This window comes from Anomaloglossus baeobatrachus, chromosome 3, assembly GCF_048569485.1.
Source record: "Anomaloglossus baeobatrachus isolate aAnoBae1 chromosome 3, aAnoBae1.hap1, whole genome shotgun sequence".
NCBI lineage: Eukaryota > Metazoa > Chordata > Amphibia > Anura > Aromobatidae > Anomaloglossus > Anomaloglossus baeobatrachus.
In genome coordinates this window covers 624,360,318-624,387,796 of record NC_134355.1, presented here as the reverse complement: position 1 = coordinate 624,387,796, position 27,479 = coordinate 624,360,318, and the positions used below count along the sequence as shown (strand labels likewise).

The window sequence follows — 27,479 nt, the reverse complement described above, 5'->3', positions numbered from 1 at the left end:
GTACTTATCTGAATTGTAGTTCAGAGGCGCAGTCCCGACGCATTTCCTCCCAAAGATGCCAGGGATTCCTCAGGGGACATAGACCAGGGTCGATAACAAATGTGAAAGCTTCCCCGGAGTATCATATCTATGGTGTAGAGGGGTGATACCTGAAATGCCTATGTGTATGTCTGCTCTTTATAGCTGGAATGGGCAGTAGCCCAAGAACCCGCAAGTGGATAAATCCATCCACAGATCCCGCATTTACCCTCCATTGCCAGGTAGGGAGAGACACTTTAGGGCCAATTAGGGCCAGTGTTTTTCTATTGTTTACCTCACACCCGGTTACTATCAGTATATACCCTATTTCTTACCATTTTTTCTTTTGTGTGTTTTTTGGTCACTTGACCTTTTAGTGATATTATTAAAAGTTCAATTTTAACGGGGCACTCTTCTTACGTTTTTTCTGCTTATTTACTCAGATTTATCGGCTGCGGTTTGGTTAAAAATAATTGGTGAGCATGCATACAGGTTATGGAGGGGGAGTGCATTACTGTTTTCTTTTAAATAATTGTACCTGCTGATTCTAGGTCTTTCTGTAGCTCTCCACAGTTGGTCTTTGGCTCTTGGAAAACTCTACTGATAATTATTTTCAACCCTGTGTCTGAAACTTTACCATGAGCACCTGGCCATGGCTGGTTTGTGGTGAAATTATGTTCTTTACAGTTCTGGAAAATGGCCCCAGTAGTGTTTACTGGAACCTTCAGTAGTTTAGAAAATGCTACTGTAACCAATACCATCAGTATGTTTTGCAACAATTAGGTTGCAAAGATCTTGAGACAGCTCACTGGTTTTACCCACCATGAGATGTTTCTTGTGCGGCACCTTGGTAATGAGACACTTTTTTATAGGCCATCAGTTGAACCAGCTGATATTATTTTTCACTAAATGGCACACTTGCTTTCTAATTACTGATAGATTTGACCTGGTATCATGACTTACCATTGCTTTTTGAACCTTTATTTCTTCATGTGTTCAATACTTTTTCCCTGTGTAATTTATCATTTTTACACATAATATATGGACATCTATGGCTTATTCCATCACTTTTAGAAAAAATACATAATGCCATAGTGCCTGGGTGGTGCACTACACAGTACCAGTGCCTTGCTTCTGCTCCCCCCACAGTAACAAAATGCCCAATAATAAAATATATTGCAGTAATGATGTCCGTATTTGTGACCTCCTCAGTGTGGAAATGTCTACTTTTGTGTACTTCATACAATAGTAACTTGTATTACCCTTTATGGAAACACCACACAATAGAAAAAGTTCCTTACCGGATGGGAATAATAAACACAGTGATGCCACAATACAGGGATAATAAATACAGTGATTTAACAATACAGCAATAATAAACACAATGATGACATAGAACAGGGATAATAAACACAGTGATGAATACAAAGTGTAGGGACAAAGAAGAGCAAAATAGGACAACTGCTCACCTGGTGGTGTGGTCTTGTGAGAAAGCACAACACTTACAGTGAAGGAAATAATTATTTGAACCCTTGCTGATTTTGTAAGTTTGCCCACAGACAAAGACATGAACAGGCTATAATTTTAAGGGTAGGTTAATTTTAACAGTGAGAGATAGAATATCCAGAAAATCACATTGTATAAATTTATATAAATTAATTTTCATTTTGCAGAGAGAAATAAGTATTTGATCCCTCTGGCAAACAAGGCAGACGTTTTTTATAGTTGATGATGAGGTTTGCGCACATGTCAGGAAGAATTTTGGTCCACTCCCCTTTGCAGATTATCTCTAAATCATTAAGATTTTGAGGCTGTCATTTGGCAACTCGGAGCTTCAGCTCCTCCATAAGTTTTCTATGAGATTAAGGTCTGGAGACTAGCTAGGCCACTCCATGACCTTAATGTGCTTCTTTTTGAGCCACTCCTTTGTTGCCTTGGCTGTATGTGTCGAGTCATTGTCATGCTGGAAGACCCAGCCACGACCCATTTTTAATGTCCTGAAGGAGGGAATGAGGTTATCACTCAGGATTTTAAGGTACATGGCTCCATCCATTGTCCCATTGATGTGGTGAAGTAGTCCTGTGCCCTTAGCAGAAAAACACCCATAAAACATAATGTTTCCACATTCATGCTTGATAGTGGAGATGGTGTTCTTTGGATCATAGGCAGCATTTCTCTTCCTCCAAACATGGCGAGTTGAGTTAAGGCCAAAGAACTCATTTTTTGTCATATCTGACTGTGACGCCCTGGGCAAGCCAGGGGTCACAGGTCACAACACCACCACACCCCACACTCCAGGTAGGCACATCACAGCTAAACTAAAAATCCTTGTTGCCTTCCTCCAGAGGCTGATGATTCACACCAGGGGGTGGGCCAGGTGGTTGGCTCCGCCCACCGAGGAGGTCACAGTTCTGGAGGCGGCAGAAACCAGGCAGTTCAGTTGAGGAGGGAGAAGTGAAAGGAGAGTCGAGTCCAGGAGGAGGAAGTGGAAGGAGTGGAGGAGTAGTCTAGACAGGGCAAAAGTAAACAGCAAAGTGAGAATGAAAGTAGAAAAGTGGAAAAAGAGGAAAGCAAGTGAAGTGACAGAAGAGAAAGAAAGCCTGAAGGGTCCAGCTTTGTGTAGGGCCAGCTCAGCAAGGTCAGCGACGGCGGTGACTGTCTGGAGGGGGACCGTTTGGAAGTTCCTGGAAGGACCCCGTTGGCTGTGTGCCCGGTGGTCTGGAGCAGTGTTCCGAAGGACAGTCAGCACCAGGGCAGGGGCCTCTCGCACCCCGGCAAGGCTAGGAGTCGCCAAATTTGCCGAATCCGTCAGTGACGGGGACGCAGATCCCCCAACAACCAAGTCCCGACTGAAGGCAACAGCCCAACCTGAAGCAGAGAGACACCGCCACCGCCACGGCACCAGTTTCTCAGGGCCAGCGCCTGCGGGCAAAGTGTAGAGCTCCTCCGGCCCAGATTGTAGTCGGGGAGCGGGTAACCGGAGGGAATCCACCGCTACCACAAGTCAACCATAGGTGCAAGGAAGAGGGACATCACCGTCACCTACCGGGAGTGCAGGTGCAGCCGTCTGTGGGACCGTCCTACCAGCCGTTTGGTTTACCGTAAAAACTGTGTCCACGTCTCAGGCTGAGTGAGTACCACAGTGCCGCAAGGCACAGCGCTGCCCCCGCGTCCCTGCGCCCACCAGGCCCTACACTTTACATCTCATCACTGGGCCCCGGGATCACCAACCCCTACCCACGGAGGGGCAACACAACACCTGGCTGCTCCGCATCACCATCCCCGGGACCCCCATACTGAGCAGCGGTGGTGCAATCACCACAACCGTGGGTGGCGTCACGGACAATAATCATCCCCACACCCAACAAACCCCTTTCACTCACGGGCGAGGAGTGCCGCTCGAGAAACCCCCGGGATCCGGCCTACAGCTCGAGCCACCACTGAGCAGCGGCCGCCGGACCCGAGCAGAAGGGGGTGAGCGTAGTGTGCTGACACCCTCCTCCCCGCCCGCGACAACTTGGCGTCACGAACAGGATCTTACCGCTCTGCCGTCTGGTAGGGGTGCGCCTTGTTACCGCCGGAGGTGTCCGGCAGGAAAATTTCAGAAGCCGCCATCTTTGGCGCGAAAAGTTCCCACTCGAGCATCTTCTCGAGCAGTAGAGGCGCGAAGGCCAAAACCCCGCCCCGAGAGAGGAGGGGCCGGAAAGAGCTAAGGGGGACGCAATGGCGGCTGGCTGCATGTAACAACGCAGCTAAAACAAAAGACGGTGACACGAATGGAGAAATGGCAGCGTCCTCGAATTGGAGTGCGGGAATACCCGCCACCGGAGTACCCAAGCTCTGGGGGAAACGAGGCGGAGTAGCTTTTGAGGACTGCGGCCCGGGTGAGCTCCCCGCCGGGACCGCTGCGTGGCTGGAGCGGGAGTTGGGCCGATTCTGCGTGAAGGTGAGGGCGCAGAGCCTGCAGCAGCTGATGGATTGGAAGGCAGAGATGCGAAGGATGGTTGCCGTAGTGGGGGCCCATGAGCAAGGGGCCGCTGCGGCCGTGCCGCGTCGCGATCAGTCCACCCAAACCCCAGAACCGGCCCTGATTGAGTGGGAGACAGACATCAGCACCGCGGCTGGAGGTCCGAAGGGGATGTCGTTGATGGAGGAAGAGGTCCAAAGTATGCCGCCTCCGCCGCCATTCCTAACGGCTGTCAGCGGTTCGGGGTTGAACTGCCAGTGGGAGGAAAATCCCATGTACCGCTCGGTCTCGGAGTGGGCCGACCCCCTGCGGTGGTAGCCGCCTCAAGGGCAGCGGATGCCCGCTGCACCGTCCCCGTTGGGACCACCAGAAGTTTGTTTGTTTAAAAGTTGAAAATGATAAGAAAAATGATTGATCCAAGAAGAAGTTACCTGATTGTCTGTAGTGATTGAACCGGCTGGAGCCGGCACCGTTGTCCCCGTGGGGACCGTTTAAAGTTTTGCATGGGAACTATCCATGGACAAGCCCGTGAACTTGCAGGGCACCACAAACGTTAAATGGCTTGTAAATATGTTGTTTACCGTTACCGTTTTCCGCCATGCCGCCTCCGGAGAGGCAGGTTGGAGGGAGGGCCCTCAGCAGAGCAGGCTGGGGCCCAGCCACCAAAGGAACCGGTGGCTACCCTCTGGAGGGGAAGGACAGATCCCGCTCGGGTACCGTGTGCTGGACTGTGGGTCAAGGGGTGCTGCCTGGGTTTTAGGGGCAGCATCAGGGCCAGGTTGCTTGGGTGGGAGAGAGCGGAAACCGTAACCGTAAACCGTTTGTAACGTTAAAAGAAATGTGCCTCCCGTCTTGGGAAGAGTTTTGATTAAAAATGTAAATATGTTAATTCCAAATGTTATCTTTTTCAGAAAAATAAAACCGGTGTAGGACGGCAGCCCGCGGACGGTCTGCATTTTGCTAAGTGGGAATGTGACGCCCTGGGCAAGCCAGGGGTCACAGGTCACAACACCACCACACCCCACACTCCAGGTAGGCACATCACAGCTAAACTACAAATCCTTGTTGCCTTCCTCCAGAGGCTGATGATTCACACCAGGGGGTGGGCCAGGCGGTTGGCTCCGCCCACCGAGGAGGTCACAGTTCTGGAGGCGGGAGAAACCAGGCAGTTCAGTTGAGGAGGGAGAAGTGAAAGGAGAGTCGAGTCCAGGAGGAGGAAGTGGAAGGAGTGGAGGAGTAGTCTAGACAGGGCAAAAGTAAACAGCAAAGTGAGAGTGAAAGTAGAAAAGTGGAAAAAGAGGAAAGCTAGTGAAGTGACAGAAGAGAAAGAAAGACTGAAGGGTCCAGCTTTGTGTAGGGCCAGCTCAGCAAGGTCAGCAACGGCGGTGACTGTCTGGAGGGGGACCGTTTGGAAGTTCCTGGAAGGACCCCGTTGGCTGTGTGCCCGGTGGTCTGGAGCAGTGTTCCGAAGGACAGTCAGCACCAGGGCAGGGGCCTCTCGGACCCCGGCAAGGCTAGGAGTCGCCAAATTTGCCGAATCCGTCAGTGACGGGGACGCAGATCCCCCAACAACCAAGTCCCGACTGAAGGCAACAGCCCAACCTGAAGCAGAGAGACACCGCCACCGCCACGGCACCAGTTTCTCAGGGCCAGCGCTTGCGGGCAAAGTGTAGAGCTCCTCCGGCCCAGATTGTAGTCGGGGAGCGGGTAACCGGAGGGAATCCACCGTTACCACAAGTTAACCATAGGTGCAAGGAAGAGGGACATCACCGTCACCTACCGGGAGTGCAGGTGCAGCCGTCTGTGGGACCGTCCTACCAGCCGTTTGGTTTACCGTAAAAACTGTGTCCACGTCTCAGGCTGAGTGAGTACCACAGTGCCGCAAGGCACAGCGCTGCCCCCGCGTCCCTGCGCCCACCAGGCCCTACACTTTACATCTCATCACTGGGCCCCGGGATCACCAACCCCTACCCACGGAGGGGCAACACAACACCTGGCTGCTCCGCATCACCATCCCCGGGACCCGCATACTGAGCAGCGGTGGTGCAATCACCACAACCGTGGGTGGCGTCACGGACAATAATCATCCCCACACCCAACAAACCCCTTTCACTCACGGGCGAGGAGTGCCGCTCGAGAAACCCCCGGGATCCGGCCTACAGCTCGAGCCACCACTGAGCAGCGGCCGCCGGACCCGAGCAGAAGGGGGTGAGCATAGTGTGCTGACACCCTGCTCCCCGCCCGCGACATGACCACAGCACCTTCTCCCAATCACTCTCAGAATCATCCAGGTGTTCATTGGCAAACTTCAAATGGGCCAGATGCACATGTGCCCTCTTGAGCAGTGGGACTTTGCGGGCACTGCAGGATTATAAACCATTACAGCATAATATATTACCAATGGTTGTCTTGGTGACAGTGGTCCCAGCTGCCTTGAGATCATGAACAAGTTCCCCTGTGTAGTTTTAGGCTGATCTCTCACCTTCCTCATGATCCTGGATACCCCACGAGGTGAGATCTTGCATGGAGCCCCAGATCGATTTTGACTGACAGTCATTTTGTATTTCTCCCATTTTCTTAGTATTGCACCAACAGTTGTCTCCTTCTCACCCACCTTCCTTATGGTTTTGTAGCCCATTCCAGCCTTGTGCAGGTCTATGATCTTGTCCCTGACATCCTTAGAAAGCTCTTTGGTCTTGCCCATGTTGTAGAGGTTAGAGTCTGACTGATTAATTGAGTCTGTGGACAGGAGTCTTTTATACAAGTGACAATTTAAGACCGCTGTCTATAATGCAGGAAACGAGTTGATTAGGAGCATCTATCTGGTCTGTAGGAGCCAGAACTCTTAATGGTTGGTAGGGGATCAAATACTTATTTCTCTCTGCAAAAAGCAAATATATTTATATCATTTATACAATGTGATTTTCTGGATGTTATTTTGGATATTCTATCTGTCACTGTTACAATTATCCTACCCTTAAAATTATAGACGGTTCATGTCTTTGTCAGTGGGCAAACTTACAAAATCAGCAAGGGATCAAATAATTATTTCCTTCACTGTAGAAGGGCTCAGAGATAAAGGGTCCAACTGCTGCTGCTCCAGGGGTTGCCATATCCAACTTATAAACAAAGAGATGTGGAGCAGCGGATATTCTGGGCTGCTGGCGTTTCAACATTAGAGATGTCAGAAACCACTTGAGATAGTGGGGGTAGATAATGTGATTTTATTTCTCAACATGTGTTGAAGTGTACTTTCTTCTTCATTATGAGAACCACAAATAGCATATCCGCTTATCCATATCTCTTCAATAAACACAGTGATGTCACAGTACAGGGATAATACACACAGTGATGTCACAGTACAGGGATAATACACACAGTGATGTCACAGTACAGGGATAATACACACAGTGATGTAACAGTACAGGGATAATACACACAATGATGTCACAGTACAGGGATAATACACACAGTAATGTCACAGTACAGGGATAATACACACAGTGATGTCACAGTACAGGGATAATACACACAGTGATGTCACAGTACAGGGATAATACACACAGTGATGTCACAGTACAGGGATAATACACACAGTGATGTCACAGTACAGGGATAATACACACAGTGATGTCACAGTACAGGGATAATACACACAGTGATGTCACAGTACAGGAATAATACACACAGTGATGTCACAGTACAGGGATAATACACACAGTGATGTCACAGTACGGGGATAATACACACAGTGATGTCACAGTACAGGAATAATACACACAGTGATGTCACAGTACAGCGATAATACACACAGTGATGTCACAGTACAGGGATAATACACACAGTGATGTCACAGTACGGGGATAATACACACAGTGATGTCACAGTACAGGAATAATACACACAGTGATGTCACAGTACACGGATAATACAGACAGTGATGTCACAGCACAGGGATAATACACACTGATGTCACAGTACAGGGATAATACAGACAGTGATGTCACAGTACAGGGATAATACACACAGTGATGTCACAGTACGGGGATAATACACACAGTGATGTCACAGTACAGAGATAATACACACAGTGATGTCACAGTACAGGGATAATACAGACAAAGATGTCACAGCACAGGGATAATACACACTGATGTCACAGTACAGGGATAATACACACAGTGATGCCACAGTACAGGGGTAATACACACAGTGATGTCACAGTACAGGGATAATACACACAGTGATGTCACAGTACAGGGATAATACACACAGTGATGTCACACTACAGGGATAATACACACAGTGATGTCACACTACAGGGATAATACACACAGTGATGTCACAGTACAGGGATAATACAGACAGTGATGTTACAGTACAGGGATAATACACACTGATGTCACAGTACAGGGATAATACACACAGTGATGGCACAGTACAGGGATAATACACACAGTGATGTCACAGTACAGAGATAATACACACAGTGATGTCACAATACAGGGATAATACACACAGTGATGTCACAATACAGGGATAATACACACGGTGATGTCACAATACAGGGATAATACACACGGTGATGTCACAGTACATGGATAATACACACAGTGATGGCACATTACAGGGATAATAAACACATTGATGTCACAGTACAGGGATAATATACATAGTAATGTCACAGTACAGGGGTAATACACACAGTGATGTCACAGTGCATGGATAATACACACAGTGATGTCACAGTGCTTAGTAAAAAAAGACAGTTTGCATTCTGAAATGCTAAAGCATGCAAACCATGAATGTATGAATATAGATATGCATTACTGCAAAGAAAAATGAGATATAAAAAAGGCCGTTTTTGTATGCTAAATATCTACCCAGTCACCACGTCACGGCATATCTCGTAACTAGGTACCTACTCACTGGCTAGTGGGGGAGGGTTGCACAGTCAGAAGCCATAAAGGCTAGGTTCACATTTCCATTGTTTTGCATCAGTCACAATTCGCCGCTCTGATAAACAATGCAATCCGTTTGGCGGATTCCGTTGTTTACCATAGACTTATGTGAGCGGCGGATTGTGACTGATGCCCTAGCGTTGCATCCTTCGCCCGACTGATCAGTCGTGGAACGACTAACCGTCAGGCGGGAGGAACGCAGAGTGTAATGTTTTTTGAGCAGCAGAATCCTTAGGATTTCGCTTCGCACGGTCTCTCTCTGCGGCCGAACGATCAGCTGATCGCCCGACAGCCGCCTTCTGTGAGCAATCAGCTGATCACCCGGAGGCTGGCTGCTGTGAGCGATCAGCTGATCTCTCGGTCACCGGCTTTTGAGAGCGATCAACTGATCTCCCGGGTCTGGCTGCTGTGAGCGATCAGCTGATCACCCGGCGGCCGGCTGCTGTGAGCGATCAGCTGATCTCCCGGCGGCTGGCTAATGAGAGCGATCAGCTGATCATTCACAATAGCCGGCCACCGGGAGATCATCTGATCGCTCTCAAAAGCCGACGGCCGGGAGATCAGCTGATCACTCTCAAAAGCTGGCGGCCGGTTATTGTGAATGATCAGCTGATCGTTCTCTCACTCTCGTTTTACAACGGAATCCGCTTTCTAATGTCAAATTTTGTCATCCGTTGTACAACGCATCAGTTACAAGTGTCAAGCAACGCATGTGACTGACGCAAAACAACGGAAACGTGAACCTAGACTAATCTAGACAAAAAGACTGACGGCACTCACCAAACTACAATGTGAACAGGTGCGTAACTGTGTATGGGCAAGTATGAACCTGCTAGCCACAGGTGATTTAATCCTATATAGCAGGTTCCTACTTGCCCATACACAGGAGGTTTTTAAACCCAGAGAGAAGCTTCAGTACAGAGTAGGTACCCAGTTACGAGATATGCCATGACGTGGTGACTTTGCAGATATAAAAATGACCTTTTTTATGCTAAATATTTTATTTTTCTTAGATTTTCCTTAGCAATAATTCATATCTATATTCTTACATTCATGGTTTTCATGTTTTAGCATTTCAGAGTGCAACTGTCTCTTTTTTTGTAACTTTTATGTCATATTCAGTTATGTACCTGTTCACATTGCAGTTTGATGAGTGCCATCAGTCTTTTTGTCTAGCACTTAGATAATAAACACAGTGATGTCACTGTACAGAGATAATAAACAGTGATGCCTCCAAGAATGAAAAACTAACACACCTCTCTGATCCCCTGTCTCGTACATCAAGCATCCCTGTCTATCTCCTTATGGAGCGTCCGGTGCACTGCGGTGACAACATTGCCCCCCCTGTAATTAGACGTTGTTGTCCTCTGTAACTAAGGGCCTTTCATGGGTGAAGTGAGCCAGGAGGTGCATCCAGTTGGTATGGGTCTGATCGCGCTCACACATCCTTCGACTATGATTTTCACACCCTGATGCCACAATATTCTTTGCTTGTAGAACCATTGTAACATAGGGTATAAAAACTGGGTAGGTCCCCTTACTACGGATTGAGATCTGGGGAGTCTCATGTCAGAGGTAAGTGTGCCCCCTCTTCGGACCCCTGCTTCTCTCCTGCCCAAACACACACTTTTTGCTTTTGCGCTATAAGCTCCGACTTTGTGACCTTTTTATTCTTGTTCTTTTGTTTGATTTGAAGTCACAAATCTATTATGAATCCCCATTGACTTAAACATACGGTATCAGGGAAACATTATCTTTTTTTTGGGGGGGTGAGAGGGTAATAATACAATTGTGAATGCAGTGAAATGCATGAATGGGCAATTTCCATAGAAAATAAAGGGTTGATTTTATAATATTTCTTTGATCTCCGGTCTCTTAGCTCCGAGATGTCTTTTCTGCAGCAGGTAACGTAATCTCCTGTCATTGTGACATGTAAAACTGATTATCATTTACAGTACCCACAGCTGAGACACCGGCAATCACACACCTGTTAAGTGTCTCATTTATATTAATCTGCACCTCCAGGAATGGAATCCTTGGAAACTCTACTGTATGGGGTTTGGAGGAGAACATATGAGCTGATAGGTCCCTGGCAGATAAGCGATAACTCAGCCAGCAGAGCCCTCCCTGTCTGCAGCCCCTCAATGCCTCCTACACCTCTGCCGGCTTTCTGCTGCCGCTATCCAGAGCTCAGACATATCCTCCATAGTATGAGCCATTCATGCATTCTTTTAGGGTAGGACAATGAAGTTTCCCAACGGGATTGGGATCTGCGTTCGTCTCCGGTAGCAGACCATTAAACAAGTTCATTCAGCAAATTCATGAGTGTGTGGGGCTTTGGGAAGCAGAATAGCTCAACACCCAGTCTGGAGAAGAGATGGAGTGACGTGTGGTCCACACCTGGTGGAGAAACATTCATAGTTCTATCCAAACAGTGTGAGCAACCAGTTGCAGGATGGCAGAGGAGACATTGGCACAAAGCAATGTCACTTGGTTCTCAGAAGTTCCAAATGCCACCATAGACACGTCTCACCCACTGGGTGTTGATACCAGCTTGTCCTCGAAGGTGTTCATCACTGTTCTTTACGTCCTCATCTTCCTGGTGGGTACCATAGGGAATGTGCTGACCATACAGCTGGTGCTGAAGAAGTACAGCCTGCACAGCCTACAGGGCACAGTGCACTACCACCTGGTGAGCCTGGCACTATCTGATATCCTCATCCTGGTGATCAGTATTCCAATAGAGCTTTATAACTTCATCTGGTTCCATTATCCCTGGGTATTTGGGGATGCCGTGTGCAGAAGTTATTATTTTTTGCGTGATATCTGCTCCTATGCCACCGTGCTGAACATCGCCAGCTTGAGTTGTGAGAGGTACTTGGCCATCTGTCATCCCATGAAGGCGAAGATGATCATGTCCAGGAAGAGGACCAAAAAGATTCTCTCGGTCATATGGATCTCGTCTATAGTCTTTGCCCTGCCAATGGCTTTTATCATGGGAGTACAGTACCAGAACGAGACCCCCGAGGGAAATCTTGACCCATCTTCTTTGGTGTGCACCAGTTTAGTGTCTACGGCCACCCTGAAGATTTTTATACAGGTAAGTACTAGACGTTTATTACAATTTTGTCCTGTATAATAATAATTTGTATTATTTTAATTACAAGAATATAAGTGGGGGGTCCAGATCCCAAGATGACACAAAAGAAAACCCCCAAAGGTGCCCAGAGCAGGAGACAGGAGTGGGCGCACGGAGAGTACTGACAATGGAAAGCTCAGGCTGTCCACAGTGATCACACAGAAGAATGATTTTTACCAATATTAGTAGTTACATTTTGTTCAGAATTGTGCACCAAGTTCTCTATTCTCAAACTCAGCTCTGCTACATCTGTATATTTACCGGGAAGCTGCCGTGAGATTTGTCTTCCTTCTATTCCACTCCTGTGACATCTGGACTATTACACATACTGATCTTACAGGACTAAGATTTCCCTACATAAAGGGAAAAGTTATCCTCTGAATTTCATTGTGCAGAGATTTTTTTTATACCGTAGTTTACAATATTCCATGTTTGATAGCACAGAGTAGATGGTAATATGCTATCTGAAGATGTAGCAGATCTCAGTGTGTGACATGTCGTTTCCACAATCCATTTCAGCAAATTTAGAGTTTCTTTGCACGCCTGAGACTTCTCTTGAATTTCTGTGCTGACATCTCCGTCAGTTATTTGGTCATCTTTGTGGACTTCTTTTTTTACATAAATACAGTGTGAACAGTAAGGAGCGTGCGGTGTGAACAGTAAGGAGCGTGTGGTGTGAACAGTAAGGAGCGTGCGGTGTGAACAGTAAGAAGTGGGGTTATTTCAAGTTCATAAATGGGTAACATTACAAGATGCTTGTAAAACATATAACTTTGCAGTGAACCTCTTACTGAAGTTCTTACCATTCGCAAGAACAGAAGGATTTTTCATTTTATATTGTAAATCTCATTTCCAAGGTTACCTTGCAGCCACTGTCAATGTAGCCAGTCACATACGTAAGGAGTGTGCGGTGTGAAGAGTAAGGAGTGTGCGGTGTGAACAGTAAGGAGTGTGTGGTGTGAACAGTAAGGAGTGTGTGGTGTGAACAGTAAGGAGTGTTTGGTGTGAACAGTAAGGCGGGCTTTGCACGCTGCGACATCGCAGGCCGATGCTGCGATGCCGAGCGCGATAGTCCCCGCCCCCGTCACAGCGGTGATATCCTTGTGATAACTGCCGTACATTATCGCTACGGCAGCTTCACATGGACTCACCTGTCCTGCGACCGTCGCTCTGGCCGGCAACCCGCCTCCTTATTAAGGGGGCGGGTTGTATGGCGTCATTGCGACGTCACACGGCAGGCGGCCAATAGGAGCGGAGGGGCGGAGATGAGCGGGATGTAAACATCCCACCCACCTCCTTCCTTCCGCATATCCTATGGAAGCCGCAGTGACGCCGGTAGGAGATGTTCCTCGCTCCTGCGGCTTCACACACAGCGATGTGTGCTGCCGCAGGAACGAGGAACAACATCGGACCGTCGCGTCAGTGTAATTATGGATTACGCTGACGCTGCACCGATGATACGATTACGACACTTTTGCGCTCGTTAATCGTATCATCGAGCCTTTACACACTACGATGTCGCATGCGATGCCGGAAGTATGTTATTTTCAATTTGACCCCACCGACATCGCACCTGCGATGTCGTAGTGTGCAAAGCCCGCCTTAGGAGTGTGTGGTGTGAACAGTAAGGAGTGGGTGGTGTGAACAGTAAGGAGTGGGTGGTGTGAACAGTAAGGAGTGGGTGGTGTGAACAGTAAGGAGTCTGCGGTTTGAACAGTAAGGAGTGTGCGGTGTGAACAGTAAGAAGTGTGCAGTGTGAACAGTAAGGAGTGTGCGGTGTGAACAGTAAGGAGTGTGCGGTGTGAACAGTAAGGAGTGTGCGGTGTGAACAGTAAGGAGTGTGCGGTGTGAACAGTAAGGAGTGTGTGGTGTGAACAGTAAGGAGTGTTTGGTGTGAACAGTAAGGAGTGTGTGGTGTGAACAGTAAGAAACGTCCGGTGTGAACAGTAAGAAACGTCCGGTGTGAACAGTAAGAAACGTCCGGTGTGAACAGTAAGAAACGTCCGGTGTGAACAATATCCATTTTTTTTCTGAACTTTTCTGTGTTGTTTTATGACCACAAAGTGTAGCTCTTCTCTGTGGTCAGAGGTCATAAATCAGCTGAGAGGAGTTAAGAAAAAGACAGATAAGAGAATTTGGAACTGTTTCATCAGAACGAGTTCACTGATCTGGATTCTCAGATAACTCATTCTGCAGACAGCAATAGACAGTGCAACACAGCGCCTTCAGGAGGAAAATGGTGCAAAGTGTTTAACGAAACCCAAATGCAAAAATGATTTTTACATAAAAATACATTGTTTCAAGTAAAAAAATCCATATCCTTTAAATCTGACAAAAATCTGCATCCCATGAATATGAATGAGCTTTCTGCAACATTGTTCATAGGATACACAAAGTACTTTGTGCCCAATTCTAATTTATTATCACTAACTTTTAGAAAAATGGGCAGAATGGAGCGTGACCAGTGACTAAAGGTCGCTTTACACGCAGTGACATCGCTAACGAGATGTCGTTGGGGGTCACGGAATTCGTGACGAACATCCGGCCTCGTTAGCGACGTTGTTGCGTGTGAAACGTACGAGCGACCGCTAACTATCAAAAATACTCACCTTATCGTTGATCGTTGACACATCGTTCTATTCCCGATTATCGTTGCTGCTTTTGTATGCAGGTTGTTCGTCATACCTGAGGCAGCACACATCGCTACGTGTGACATCCTAGGAATGACGAACAACAGCTTACCTGCGTCCTCCGGCAACGAGGTGGGCGTGTCTTTCCTTCGGCTGCTCTCCACCCCTCCGCTTCTATTGGCCGCCTGCTGTGTGACGTTGCTGTGCCGCCGCATGAACCGCCCCCTCAGAAAGGAGGTGGTTCGCCGGCCACAGCAACGTCGCAGGGAAGGTAAGTACGTGTGACGGGGCCAAACGATATTGTGCGCCACAGGCAGCGATTTGCCCGTGACGCACAAACGACAGGGGCGGGTACGCTCGCTAGCGATCTCGCTAGCAAGATCGCAGCGTGTAAAGCAGTCTTTAGTCATGATCATTTACGGCACTGAAGTGGCAAATCTTCCTCAAGAAATGTATCTCAGGCCCTCGCTGGATTGATATTTCTGACAGTTTCATATGGCTATTAGAAGATGCGCTAAATTCATTATGCGGCACAAGCAGAGCAATTTTTATCAAGAAGGTTGCACAATACGCCATTCTTCATGACTCAGGCCCTTTGCATTTTGTTCACAGCCTGAATAGTAAATCCACAAAAATAAATAGCACTCCAGTTATTCGGAATGGGAAAGCCGGAGGATTAGCATCAACAAAAGGCAATCCTCCCCCCTAAGGACGTAATGATCACAGTCGCAGAAGATGCGACTGCGTATGGACCCATGAGGGAGGGGTCCGCTGATGCCAGCACCTGTTTCAGCTGGATGTGTGTCCAAGGGTCTTCTTGGTCCCTGCACAGCAATACACGCTGCTGGGCAATCAGAGGCTGGCAGCTGACATCTGTGTGCAGGTCACAGGTGGAGCATAGCAGTGATGTAACAGCAGCAGAATGGGGGACATATATCCCAGGATGGGGGACATATATACCAGGAAGGAAGACAAAAACACAAGGTTGGGGGCATATATACCAGGATGGCCGACATATATAGCAGAATGGGGGACATATATATCAGGAAGGGAGACATATATACCAGGATGGGGGACATATATACCAAGAAGGGGGACATATACATCAGGATGAGGAACATATATACCAGGAAGGGGAATATATACCAGGAAGAGGGACATATATACCAGGAAGGTGGACATATAAACCAGGATGAGGGACATATATATCAGAAAGGGGAATATATATACCAGGATGGGGGACATATATACCAGGAAAGGGGACATATATGCCAGGAAGGGGGACATATATATCAGGATGAGGGACATATATATTAGGAAGTGAAACATATATCCACCTTACTGGTATGTATGTCTCTCATGCTAGTATATATCTACAAGGAAGGGGGACATATAAACCAGGATGGAGGACATGTGTACCAGGAAGGGGACATACTGTATATACCAGGAAGGGGAACATATGTACGAAGATGGGGGACATACAGTACAGACCAAAAGTTTGGACACACCTTTTCATTCAAAGAGGTTTCTTTATTTTCAGGACTCTGAAAATTGTAGATTCACATTGAAGGCATCAAAACTATGAATTAAAACATGTGGAATGAAATACTTAAAAAAGTGTGAAACAACTGAAAATATGTCTTATATTCTAGGTTCTTCAAAGTAGCCACCTTTTGCTTTGATTACTGCTTTGCACACTCTTTGCATTCTCTTGATGAGCTTCAAGAGGTAGTCACCGGAAATGGTTTTCCAACAGTCTTGAAGGAGTTCCCAGAGATGCTTAGCACTTGTTGAGCCTTTTGCCTTCACTCTGCGGTCCAACTCACCCCAAACCATCTCGATTGGGTTCAGGTCTGGTGACTGTGGAGACCAGGTCATCTGGCGTAGCACCCCATCACTCTCCTCCTTGGTCAAATAGCCCTTACACAGCCTGGAGGTGTGTTTGGGGTCATTGTCCTGTTGAAAAATAAATGATGGTCCAACTAAACGCAAACCGGATGGAATAGCACGCCGCTGCAAGATGCTGTGGTAGGCATGCTGGTTCAGTATGCCTTCAATTTTGAATAAATCCCCAACAGTGTCACCAGCAAAGCACCCCCACACCATCACACCTCCTCCTCCATGCGTCACATGTAGAGTCCATCCGTTCACCTTTTCTACAAAGACACGGTGGTTGGATTCAAAGATCTCAAATTTGGACTCATCAGACCAAAGCACGGATTTCCACTAGTCTAATGTCCATTCCTTGTGCTCTTTAGCCCAAACAAGTCTCTTCTGCTTGTTGCCTGTCCTTAGCAGTGGTTTCCTAGCAGCTATTTTACCATGAAGGCCTGCTGCACAAAGTCTCCTCTTAACAGTTGTTCTAAAGATTAGAACGTGTGTCCAAACTTTTGGTCTGTACTGTATATACCAGGAAGAGAGACATATATACTAGGAATGGGGACATATATGCCATGCAGGGAGACTTATATGCCAGGAAGGGGGACATATATACCAGGAAAGGACCCAAGATGGGGGACATTAGTATAGGATGGGGTACATTTCTACATATTTGGGTGGGGGAAACAATTATGTTTTTATAGGATTTAGAATACTACAGGGGCTCGCACACCTGACAACAAAAAGTGGGAACCCTGGTTCAGATCTTGCAACCATTAGACTCTAGTTACATCGCTATATCTCGCGGATCCTCTGTGCTCCCATAGCTTGACACCAAATAAATAGAGCTGGCATGTCTCTTCATTATAACATTTTTTATTATCTCTTCCGTTTTTTGGTGTAATTCCTATTGATGAACCTACCCAAGTGTTCTTATAATGGGAGCTATTAGTTTTACTGCAGGTGTGACCGTCACTGAGACATGAAAGACAGATACTCTGCTACATCTGTATGTTACTGTTTTCATGCCACTGAAACTCAGTAGTTGGAAACCTAAGGTGGGTGATGGAGGAACAGGAGGAAGCTACAAAGAGACATTAGGTGTATATATAGTATATATTATATTTGTTAGATTAGAGCTGACTTTGTGAAATATAGCAGTGCGGCTGTGTTTATCTGGCCATACCCCCATTCCAATCACATTGCTGTGTCAAAAGTTAAAGTGGTGTTCCGCTAGTTAGGATATGCCACCACTTTATGAACGTTGGGCCTCTGACCTCTGGGACTTTCATGGATCCTGAGAATAAAGGGTGAGTTCTGAATTCCAGTTTTTCATTACCATCTACCCCACTGTGCAGTCCAGTAGGTGACAGATTCGCTTTTTACATCTGTACATGTGGCACCCCAGTGGTCATGAGAGCCTCAGTGACGTTGTTTTCCTCACAAGAGAGCAGTGGTATGCCTGGAAGCAGCGGGGAGACCTCTATGCCATGTACAATCACACACACAACACTTCCTAATCCAGGCCAGAAGAAGGAGCTCAAGTGCTGTTTGGGGCAAGCTTCCCTGTGCATTCTGGTCTCGGGAGGGGTTAGAGAGAGAGGAACAGGAAGAGAAAACTCAGAACTCTAGTAGCAGTGAAAGAGAACAGTCGCTGTTAGAGAGCTGTCTTAAGCTTTCCAGGACCAAGTGCTGGGCCACCCGTGACATCCCAGACCCCGACATCACCGACCCAGTGACGAGTAAAGTTAACCCCTTGCCCCGTGGGTGCAATATACACAGAATATTGCAATGAATTAAGAGGACCTCCTGGACCCGAGGATTCCAGTTTGCCGGTGGTGAGTATAGAGTGCTCAGTTTGATAGTAAAGAATGATCCAAGTAGAGTCATCAGACACAAAGTATATTATTAGGATGTTATGTTAGTGTTCCGCCCCGTGCTCGGCTGCAGCCGAGCCGCTCGGATCCAGGCTCGTTGGTGGGTGGCTCGAGCGTTCCCGGACCCGGGGTCACTTCACTCTGAAAGGGTGCTGGTGCTACTTAGGGGGGTGGTAGGTAGGTGTACGGCCGGAGCCATGTTTGAGTTCGTGACGCCACCCACGGGATGTGGTGAAGGTGTAGACACCACCGCTGCAGTTACTGGGCACCCGGGGGAGATGGTGATGCAGCAAGATGTTAACCTCTCCGTGGGCAGGGATGATGACCCCGGGACCCGTTGGGGAGAGTAGCTGGGCGGTGCAGGGCGGTGCGCGATGGCACTGTTGTACTCACTGTTATTGACACATACAAGTCTCTGGTAAACAAAGTTGATGGTGGTCGGTGGCCACAGCCGGCTGCGTCTGGTCCCCCACCCGGTTCGGTGGTCTTTTCCTTTCTCCTGCACCGTGTAGTGTATGTGTAGACTGCTTACGCTTCAGAGATGGGAGTCCTCCCCCCGGCTTTGTATATGTCAGAGGAGCCCGTTTGCCCGCAGACGCTGGCCCGTGGGATCTCTCTGCCTGTGCGGTGGCTTTCTATCCCCCTCGGTGGGCTGTTGTCTTCAGTCGGGATTTGTGTGGGAAAGGACCTATAGTCCAGACCGCAGTCAGTGAATTAACTCAGTCCAGTGGATTCTGGACCTCGTTTCAGGGTCTGAGTACCCCCTGTGTGCTCCGGTTTCTGAGTCGGTTCCCCGGGTCGGTACCGGCTGGCCAGTACCCTTTCCCGGTCCCCCACGGTTCCACCGAGCCGTCTTCCTGACTCCTGCAGGCTAGGCCACCATCTGCCTCCTAGCCAAGGTACCAGGGCTCCGACCCTGGCACCTGTCAGTCTGTCACAGGCCTGTACTACCAGCCTGACCTCCTCCACTACACTCTCAAACTCCTCTCAGACTAAACTGAACTAACTGTGTTTCCTGCCTCAGGCCCTCTGAACTCCTCGGTGGGCGTGACCAACCGCCTGGTTCCGCCCCCTTGGTGTGTCCATCAAGCTCTGCGGAAGGTGACTAGGGTTTATGGTTTGGCTGGTGTTACCTTGTGAGGGACTGATGTTGTGCGGGGCGCTATCTGTGACTACCTGACTAGTCCAGGGTGTCACATTAGAAGTCTTCATGTACGCCAGTTTTCCATACCAAATAACCATCGATAGCAGTAGTGGGAATTCACAGTAGTATAGATAGAGTGATGAAAGGATAGATATAACAAATGTCTGATACAGGTAAAATATATCTTTGTACTGTATGAACCAATAGACTTTCAGTTATTTTAAACAATTTTTGTCTACTGCAGTCTGAGAACTTTTCAACTTCTTCATGAAATGTAATTTTAGTAGAGCACCTCTGGCTGTTATGACCTGATGGAAACATGCATCAGGTCATAACAGCAAGAGGTGCTCTACTAAAATTACATGTCATGAAGAGGTTGAAAAGTCCTCAGACTGCAGTAGATAAAATTGTTTAAAAGAGCAGACAATTCCTCATGGACATTGGCCTCCTGGTCACTAATGTTGTACTGTCGCTGGTCTTCATCACAGACTAGTCATTTTTACCATGTTGCAGAATTGTTATGTATTTTATAGGCGATCAAGAGATCACACGTACAAGTGCCCCAAGTAAACAATGGAAAAAGTATTTCCAAATATTAAAAATATATATAAAGACATGGCCAAAAGTTTTGGCACCCTTGAAATTGTTCCTGAAAGGAAGTATTTCTGCATGGGTGACTAGGAGACACAGGGGAACCTATGCTGGCCCTAATGTAGGGACTTCTGCACTCACCCTCACCCCAGAGGTACCCTTATTTGTAGGGAGGTCTGGGTCCCGGACCTGGCCCTGTCTCCTGTCGACTCCTGACCTACTACCTCCATACTCCCAACCCAGGTTTGGGCAGGACACGAAGTAATACTCCTCCCACAAGACAAAAACAAAGGGAGTAAAACTGAAACTCACACTGCAAATATCCACACAGGGGAGACAAAAAGACACCAGAGGGGATAAATCAAAGAGAGGGAGAAAGTCACACCAGGGAAATTTCATACAGCGAGGACAACAAATCACTGGTCATCAAACGGAGGATCATCACAGATACCGGTATATCGCAATTACAAGCAGAGACTATCTTTGGGAGCCTCCTACTACACTACCCAGCCTTAAATAGTAGGAGACCAGCTGTGGAAAGTAATTAGCAAACTGGCTTTCAGAAGAGTAGCACACTGCTCCAAAAAAGGATTAACTCCTGCATGGCTGGGAGCAGTGAAACAACTCAGCCGACACCCAGCCGAGCTGATCACTTAAAGGGAACCTGTCATCAGAAATTTTGCACTAAACCTAAAAGATTCTCCCTTTGCAGCTCCTGGGCTGCATTCTAGCAAGGTTCTTGTGCCCCCTTTCTGACCAAAATAAAGACTTTATAAAGTGGTAACTTTTTGTATTTAAATCGTGATAATGGTACACGGGGGTGGGCTCTCTGGTGTCCGTTAGTCTGCCTACTGCCGCTTTACGCCGTCCCCATCGCGCAATTTCATACCTCAGGAGGCCGCCCAGTGCGTCCGAGGTCTCGCGCATGCGCCGTGCCACTCTAGCGGGACTGTGCAATGTGCACAGTGTGACCGCTGGTGACGTGTTGCACAGGCAAGAGATTATGGGCGGTGCTGTGATTTTCATCAGCAAGTACCCGCCCATAATCTCGTGCTCCCGCTTTCACCGCCGCCTCCACCGTTCTGCGCAAGCGCTGGCCAGCTTACCTCACGTCACCTCTTTGAAATTGCGCGATGGTGGACGGCCTAAAGTGACAGGAGGCAGACTAACGGCCACCAGAGAGCCCGCCCCCGTGTACCATTATCAAGATTTGAATACAAAAAGGTACCACTTTATAAAGTATTTTGGTCAGAAAGGGGGCAAAATAACAATAGGAACCTTGCTAGAATGCAGCCCAGGAGCTGCAAAGGGGGAATTTTTTAGGTTTAGTGCAAAATTTCTCATGACAGGTTCCCTTTAAGGTTGCCTGTCGGACTCTGCAATGTGAACAAAGTACAATGCCGTAGAAGTAATCCGCTTGTGCGGATCCGGACAGTGCATGGCAATTTCTCACAGAAAATTATTGCAATTACACATTTTGTTGCTATACACATGTTAATTTCCTTTGTGTGTATTGGAAAAACACAAAAAAACTAAGACAAAAAAATGTAAATTTGACATAACTTCACACAAAACCCCAAAAATGGCGTGGACAAAATTGTTACCACCTTTACAAAATTGTTGAGAAACAACTTCGGCAAGTAACAGGTGTGGGCATTATTAAAATCCCACCTGAAACCAGATCAAAAGGGGACAAGTTGACTTAATCTTTGCATTGTGTCTGTTTTTGCCACACTAAATGGGGCTTTAAACGCAACAACATCACTAACGAAATGTCGTTGGGGTCACAAAATTCGTGACGCACATCCGGCTCGTTAGCGACGTCGTTGCGTGTGAAACGCACGAACGACCGCTAACGATCAAAATTACTCACCATATCATTGATCGTTGACACGTCGTTCTAATCTCAAATATCGTTGCTGTTGAAGGACGCAGGTTGTTCATCGTTCCTGCGGCAGCACACATCGGTATGTGTGACACCGCAGGAACGAGTAACAACATCGTACCTTCGGCCGCCGGCAATGAGGAAGGAAGGAGGTGGGCAGGATGTTCCGGCCGCTCATCTCCGCCCCTCCGCTTCTATTGGGCAGCCGCTTAGTGACGCCTCTGTGACGCCGAACGAACCTCCCCCTTAGAAAGGAGGCAGTTTGCTTGCCACAGCGACGTCGCTAGGCAGGTAAATATGTGTGACGGGACTAACGATGTTGTGCGCCACGGGCAGCGATTTGCCCGTGACGCACAACCGACAGGGGTGGGTGCTTTTGTGACGCCCTGGCAAAACCAAGATGTCACAGACCTGCAGAAATCCAGCAAAGAGCAGGTCATTCTCCTCCTTGGTAACCTGATCCCACACCAGAGCAGCAGGACAGACGCACCCCCCCAGTGTAAGAGCTAAACTGAGCAGGAGGGGAGGGGCGAGAGCAGAGTGTGTGGGGAGAGGGAGAGGAGAGGAGTCCGGAGTTGTAGCTCACGGGCTGCTACAGAAGCGTGCTCCAAAAGGGCCGGGACAGGCTGTTAGTGAGGAAGGGACTTGAGGTGACCGGGGCAGGGTAGTGGCCCGCCAGTATCGAAAGAGATCCCGGATCACTGCAGGGGAGTGGACTCCCCGTTCCCGGCTGAGAAGGAAAGAAAGAGAAAGAGTGGAGAAAGAGGCACCTGGCTGCAGGGAAAGAACAGGGGCTGCTGCACCGTGTGTGGGACTTAAACACCCTCCGTACCGAAGGCTGCGGAAACCGGCAATTTCTGGTTAATTCCTGACTCTGTGTGCATTTTCTTGCAAAGCGAACTGTGAGTAACAACATCCCCCGGTCCAACCGGGTGCACAGCTCTCAGACGGTCTCCATCTCCTCCCTTCACCACCTCACCGGGGTCCCGGGACACCAACACCCTACCCGTGGAGGGAAATCACCACCTTGCTGCCCACCACCATCCCCGGGATCCATTTACCGGCAGCGGCGGTGCTCCGTTACCTCACCGCACACCACAGGTGGCGTCACGGACAATCTCCCTTACCTAATCCCCTTCTTACTGTGGAGCCTGGGTTCACAGACCGGGTCACGCCACCGTGATACCCACAGAAGTGACCCCGTGGCCCGGATCTGAGTACCCCTTATCCCTTGGCGACACATTTTGGCGTCACGAACAGGATCGAACCCATCCACTTACCGGTGGAAGTGCGCCTTGTCCCGTCCGTCAGCGGCGTCCCGCTGAGGAAAAATCCCGAAGTCCGCCATTTTAGCCGCCATTTTAGGCGCCAAAAACAACAGCTTGGCGCCTTCTTCCCCGAGCAGCGGGCGCGAAAAAAAGGCTCCGCCCCCTGAAAACGCGGGTGGAAGCGAAGCTCCGGAGGACCGGAAGCGAAAGGAAAACTTTAAAAGTTGCTAGAAGGACTGCTCCCGAGTACCAAGGGGGAGCAGTAGGAAGGAACTGCAGTTTATGTGACCAGGACTGTAAAGGCAGGGACGCCAGGACTTTGCCTAATTCCGTTCCTGGACAAGCAAGCCGCAAACCCCGATGACATCTTGCCCGGCTCCGGCAGTCCGCCCGGCCGCAACGGTGATGACGTCGGCTCCAGCAGTCCGCCCAGCCGCAACGGTGATGACGTCGGCTCCGGCAGTCCACCCGGCCGCAACGGTGATGATGTCGGCTCCGGCAGTCCGCCCGGCCACAACGGAGGTGGCACCCGATTGGAAGTCTGCCTCAGATGCGGCGCCTACCGCTCCCAGGTACCCCGTCCTGGCTGTGGAGCAGCCGGAGTGCACCTGCAGAGAGGAGGAGCAGGCCACTGAGCAATGGGGCTCTCGGCAGTTAGTGAGGCTGGTTGAAGCCGGCGCCGAGGACATCCAAGTGGGCCTGGCTCCTGAGCAGGAGGCAGAGCACGGAACCCGTGCCCCGTACTGGGAGTGGCGGCAGCAGCAGTGATAGTGGAGCATGAACGGCTAAGAGAAAAGAGTGGAGAAAGAGGCACCTGGCTGCAGGGAAAGAACAGGGGCTGCTGCACCATGTGTGGGACTTAAACACCCTCCGTACCGAAGGCTGCGGAAACCGGCAATTTCTGGTTAATTCCTGACTCTGTGTGAATTTTCTTGCAAAGCGAACTGTGAGTAACAACATCCCCCGGTCCAACCGGGCGCACAGCTCTCAGACGGTCTCCATCTCCTCCCTGCACCACCTCACCGGGGTCCCGGGACACCAACACCCTACCCGTGGAGGGAAATCACCACCTTGCTGCCCACCACCATCCCCGGGATCCATTTACCGGCAGCGGCGGTGCTCCGTTACCTCACCGCACACCACGGGTGGCGTCACGGACAATCTCCCTTACCTAATCCCCTTCTTACTGTGGAGCCTGGGATCACAGACCGGGTCACGCCACCGTGATACCCACAGAAGTGACCCCGTGGCCCGGATCTGAGTACCCCTTATCCCTTGGCGACACACTTTCACCAGCGACATCGCTAGCGATGTCGCTGTGTGTAAAGTGGCCTTTAGGCTATGTGCGCACTAGAAAGTGCCTTTTTCTAAAGAAAAATCCGTACCCTCTGAAAGAATCCTGTACCCGCGATAAAAACCACGGTAAAACTACACCCGCATTTTTCACGCAATTTGCATGGTTTTGCCGCGGATTTACCACGGATTTATCGCAAGTTGATCCCTGCAAATTTTTACCATTATCTATGGCAAAAACACCAAGTACCTGCGGAAAAGAAGTGACATGCTCTTTAATTCGGGTACCGTAAATCCGCAGGTATAAAAAAAACGCAGTGTGCGCACAGCATTTTTTAAAACCCATAGGATTTACTGGGGAATATCTGCAGCAATGTTACACACATTTTCTGCAGCAAATCCGCGGGTAAATCCGCGGTAAATCCACAGCGTGCACACAGGGCCTAAGGATTCAAAAGAGAAAGAGGAGAAAAGAACTGTCTGCGGACTTGAGAACCAAAATTGTTAAATAATATCAACAATCTCAAGGTTACATGTCCATCTCCAGAGATCTTGATGTCCCTTTGATAAGCAGCCCCAATCAAGCTACAAAGAAATTCAAGCTGTACTGCAGGCTCATGGCGCATTAGTCAGCGCAAACTATCCGTCTATATTTGAATGAAATTAAATTCTATGGAGGAGACCCAGAAGGACCCCACTGCTGAAACAGAGGTATAAGTAAGTAAGACTGCAGTTTGCCACAATTTACATGAGTAAGCCAAAATCCTTCTGGGAAAGCGTCTTGTGGACAGATGAGACCAAGATAGAGCTTTTTGGTAAAGTACACCATTCTCCTGTTTACCGATTATGGAATGGGGCCTACAAAGAAAAGAACACAGTACCTACAGTCAAATATAGTGGAGATGTTTTGGGGTTGCTTTGCTGCCTCTGACTCCGGGTGCCTTGACTGCATGTAAGACATCATGAAATCTGAAGATTACCAAAGGATTTTGGGTGACAATGTAGTGCCCAGTGTCAGAAAGCTGGGTTTGCATCCTAGGTCATGGGTCTTCCAGCAGAACAATGACCCCAAACATACTTCAAGGAGTCTCCAGAAATGGATAGAAACAAAGTGCTGGAGAGTTCTGCCTTGGCAGCAATGAGTCCCATTGACACCTGTGGAGAGATCTTAAAATTGCTGTTAGGAGAAGACGCCTTCAAATATAGGGCAGTTTGTCAAAGAAGAGTCCAAAATTCAGAAGTGTAAGAATCTTGTTGATGGTTATAGGAAGCTATTGATTGTAGTTATTTATTCCAAAGGGTGTGCAACCAAATATTAAGTTGATGTGATGCCCCTGCGGTAACCAGGTGTCACAAAGCAAGATAACACAACAGCAACAGCTTGGGTCCTGCATAACTGTGCCAGTCAATACAGACACCAGCACACCAGGACACATACACTCCAAAAATCAGGGCGGGAGACTCCCATAGAACCAGGTGACAGGGCTGGGCACTGTGAACTAACAGGCAGCCAACTGGGGACGGAGAGATCAGACCTGAGGGAGGAGTGGATGGCCTGGGGAGTGTGGGTAGACAGCGGGAGGAGTCAGTAAGTTGGTTGAGGAGAGAGGAAGGAGAATGTTGTTGAGAAGAGTGAGAAGAGTCTGAAGTGAGAGGAGTAAGAAGGAGAGAGAGTAGACAGAAAAGATGTGAAGACAGACAAAGGAATCTTGAGACACAGTGAAAGTAGCAAAGACCCCGCCAAGACCTGAGTAGAAAAAGCAGCCACTCAGGGGAGAAAGTAGCTGAAGAGCGAGAGATCAAACTCCAGGGACAGTGGGATCCTACGGGAGTAGAAATACAGGGCTCCCAGTACTTTGCACGCACGGGGTGCAGATCCCAGAACAGACCAGGACTTCAAGCCATCTGTTAACTCTGTCAGGCGGGTGGGTTACCATCCCTTTAAGGCCACACACCACGAGTGGTGTAGTCGGACTATTTTTATTATTTTTCCCTTTTTATTTAAAAACTGATCGAAGGTGCCCCCGGATCCGGGACCCCTCAAGCCACTGATTGCCCGGATCCGAGCAGCTTGACTGCCCCGGGGCGCGACATTAAAGGTGCCAACAATTTTGTCCGGGCCATTTTTAGAGTTTTGTGTGAAATAGGACCAATTTGCATTTTTCTCCGTTTTTTTTTTGTGATGTTCCAATACACACAAAGGAAATAAATGTGTATAACAAAACGTGTGTAATTATAATAATTTTCGGGGAGAAATACTTCATTTTATCGAACTATTTCAAGCGTGCCAAAACTTTTCAGCATGACTGTGAAAAAAAATCAGATATTGAGCATTAAATCACCCTTTATGCCAGATGTAAACAGCAAAATGTAAAATATAAAAAAGTACAGCTTTAGTGTTGCCTTATTGCCCAAATTACCCAAAATAATAAAAAAAAATGAACCCCAGAAGTGACGTTTTCTGATCACTGCACTTCACACAAAAGCTTTAAAAATGAAAGAAGCTCTCATCCAAGATCATTGCTCGAAGAAAAAAGTTATGATCTCAGAAAATTGCGAAACAAGCTAAATTGTCTCCAATGCTGTTATATCTAAATCCTGAAGAAGGTATTGTAAGCGGTAATTGTTCTCAGCAGTAAGTGTATAACATGCAGGACATGCTAATTTTACATTTTCTTCTACAGGCAGAGAAGTTAATCATGTTGTTTCATTTTTTGCACCTGGGGCTCAGAGCTCTTGCATCTGTTTGGAATATGATTCCAGATATCTCTGTAACCTTGGCTTGTATTGTGATCTGAGAGCTGGGGTTGCGCACCACTACCAGTCCT

The 27,479-nt window shown here is 48.2% G+C and overlaps 1 protein-coding gene across 1 annotated transcript in view; it reads left to right on the top strand.

Moving 5' to 3' along the window:
• The first annotated feature begins 11,163 nt into the window (after positions 1–11,163).
• The window catches only part of NTSR2 (neurotensin receptor 2), a 163,183-nt gene continuing 146,867 nt past the window's right edge, over positions 11,164–27,479 (top strand). Inside the window, 1 exon segment of the mRNA XM_075341116.1 lies at positions 11,164–12,046. Within this exon segment, the coding sequence (XP_075197231.1) occupies positions 11,402–12,046 (645 nt within the window). The 5' untranslated portion in view covers positions 11,164–11,401.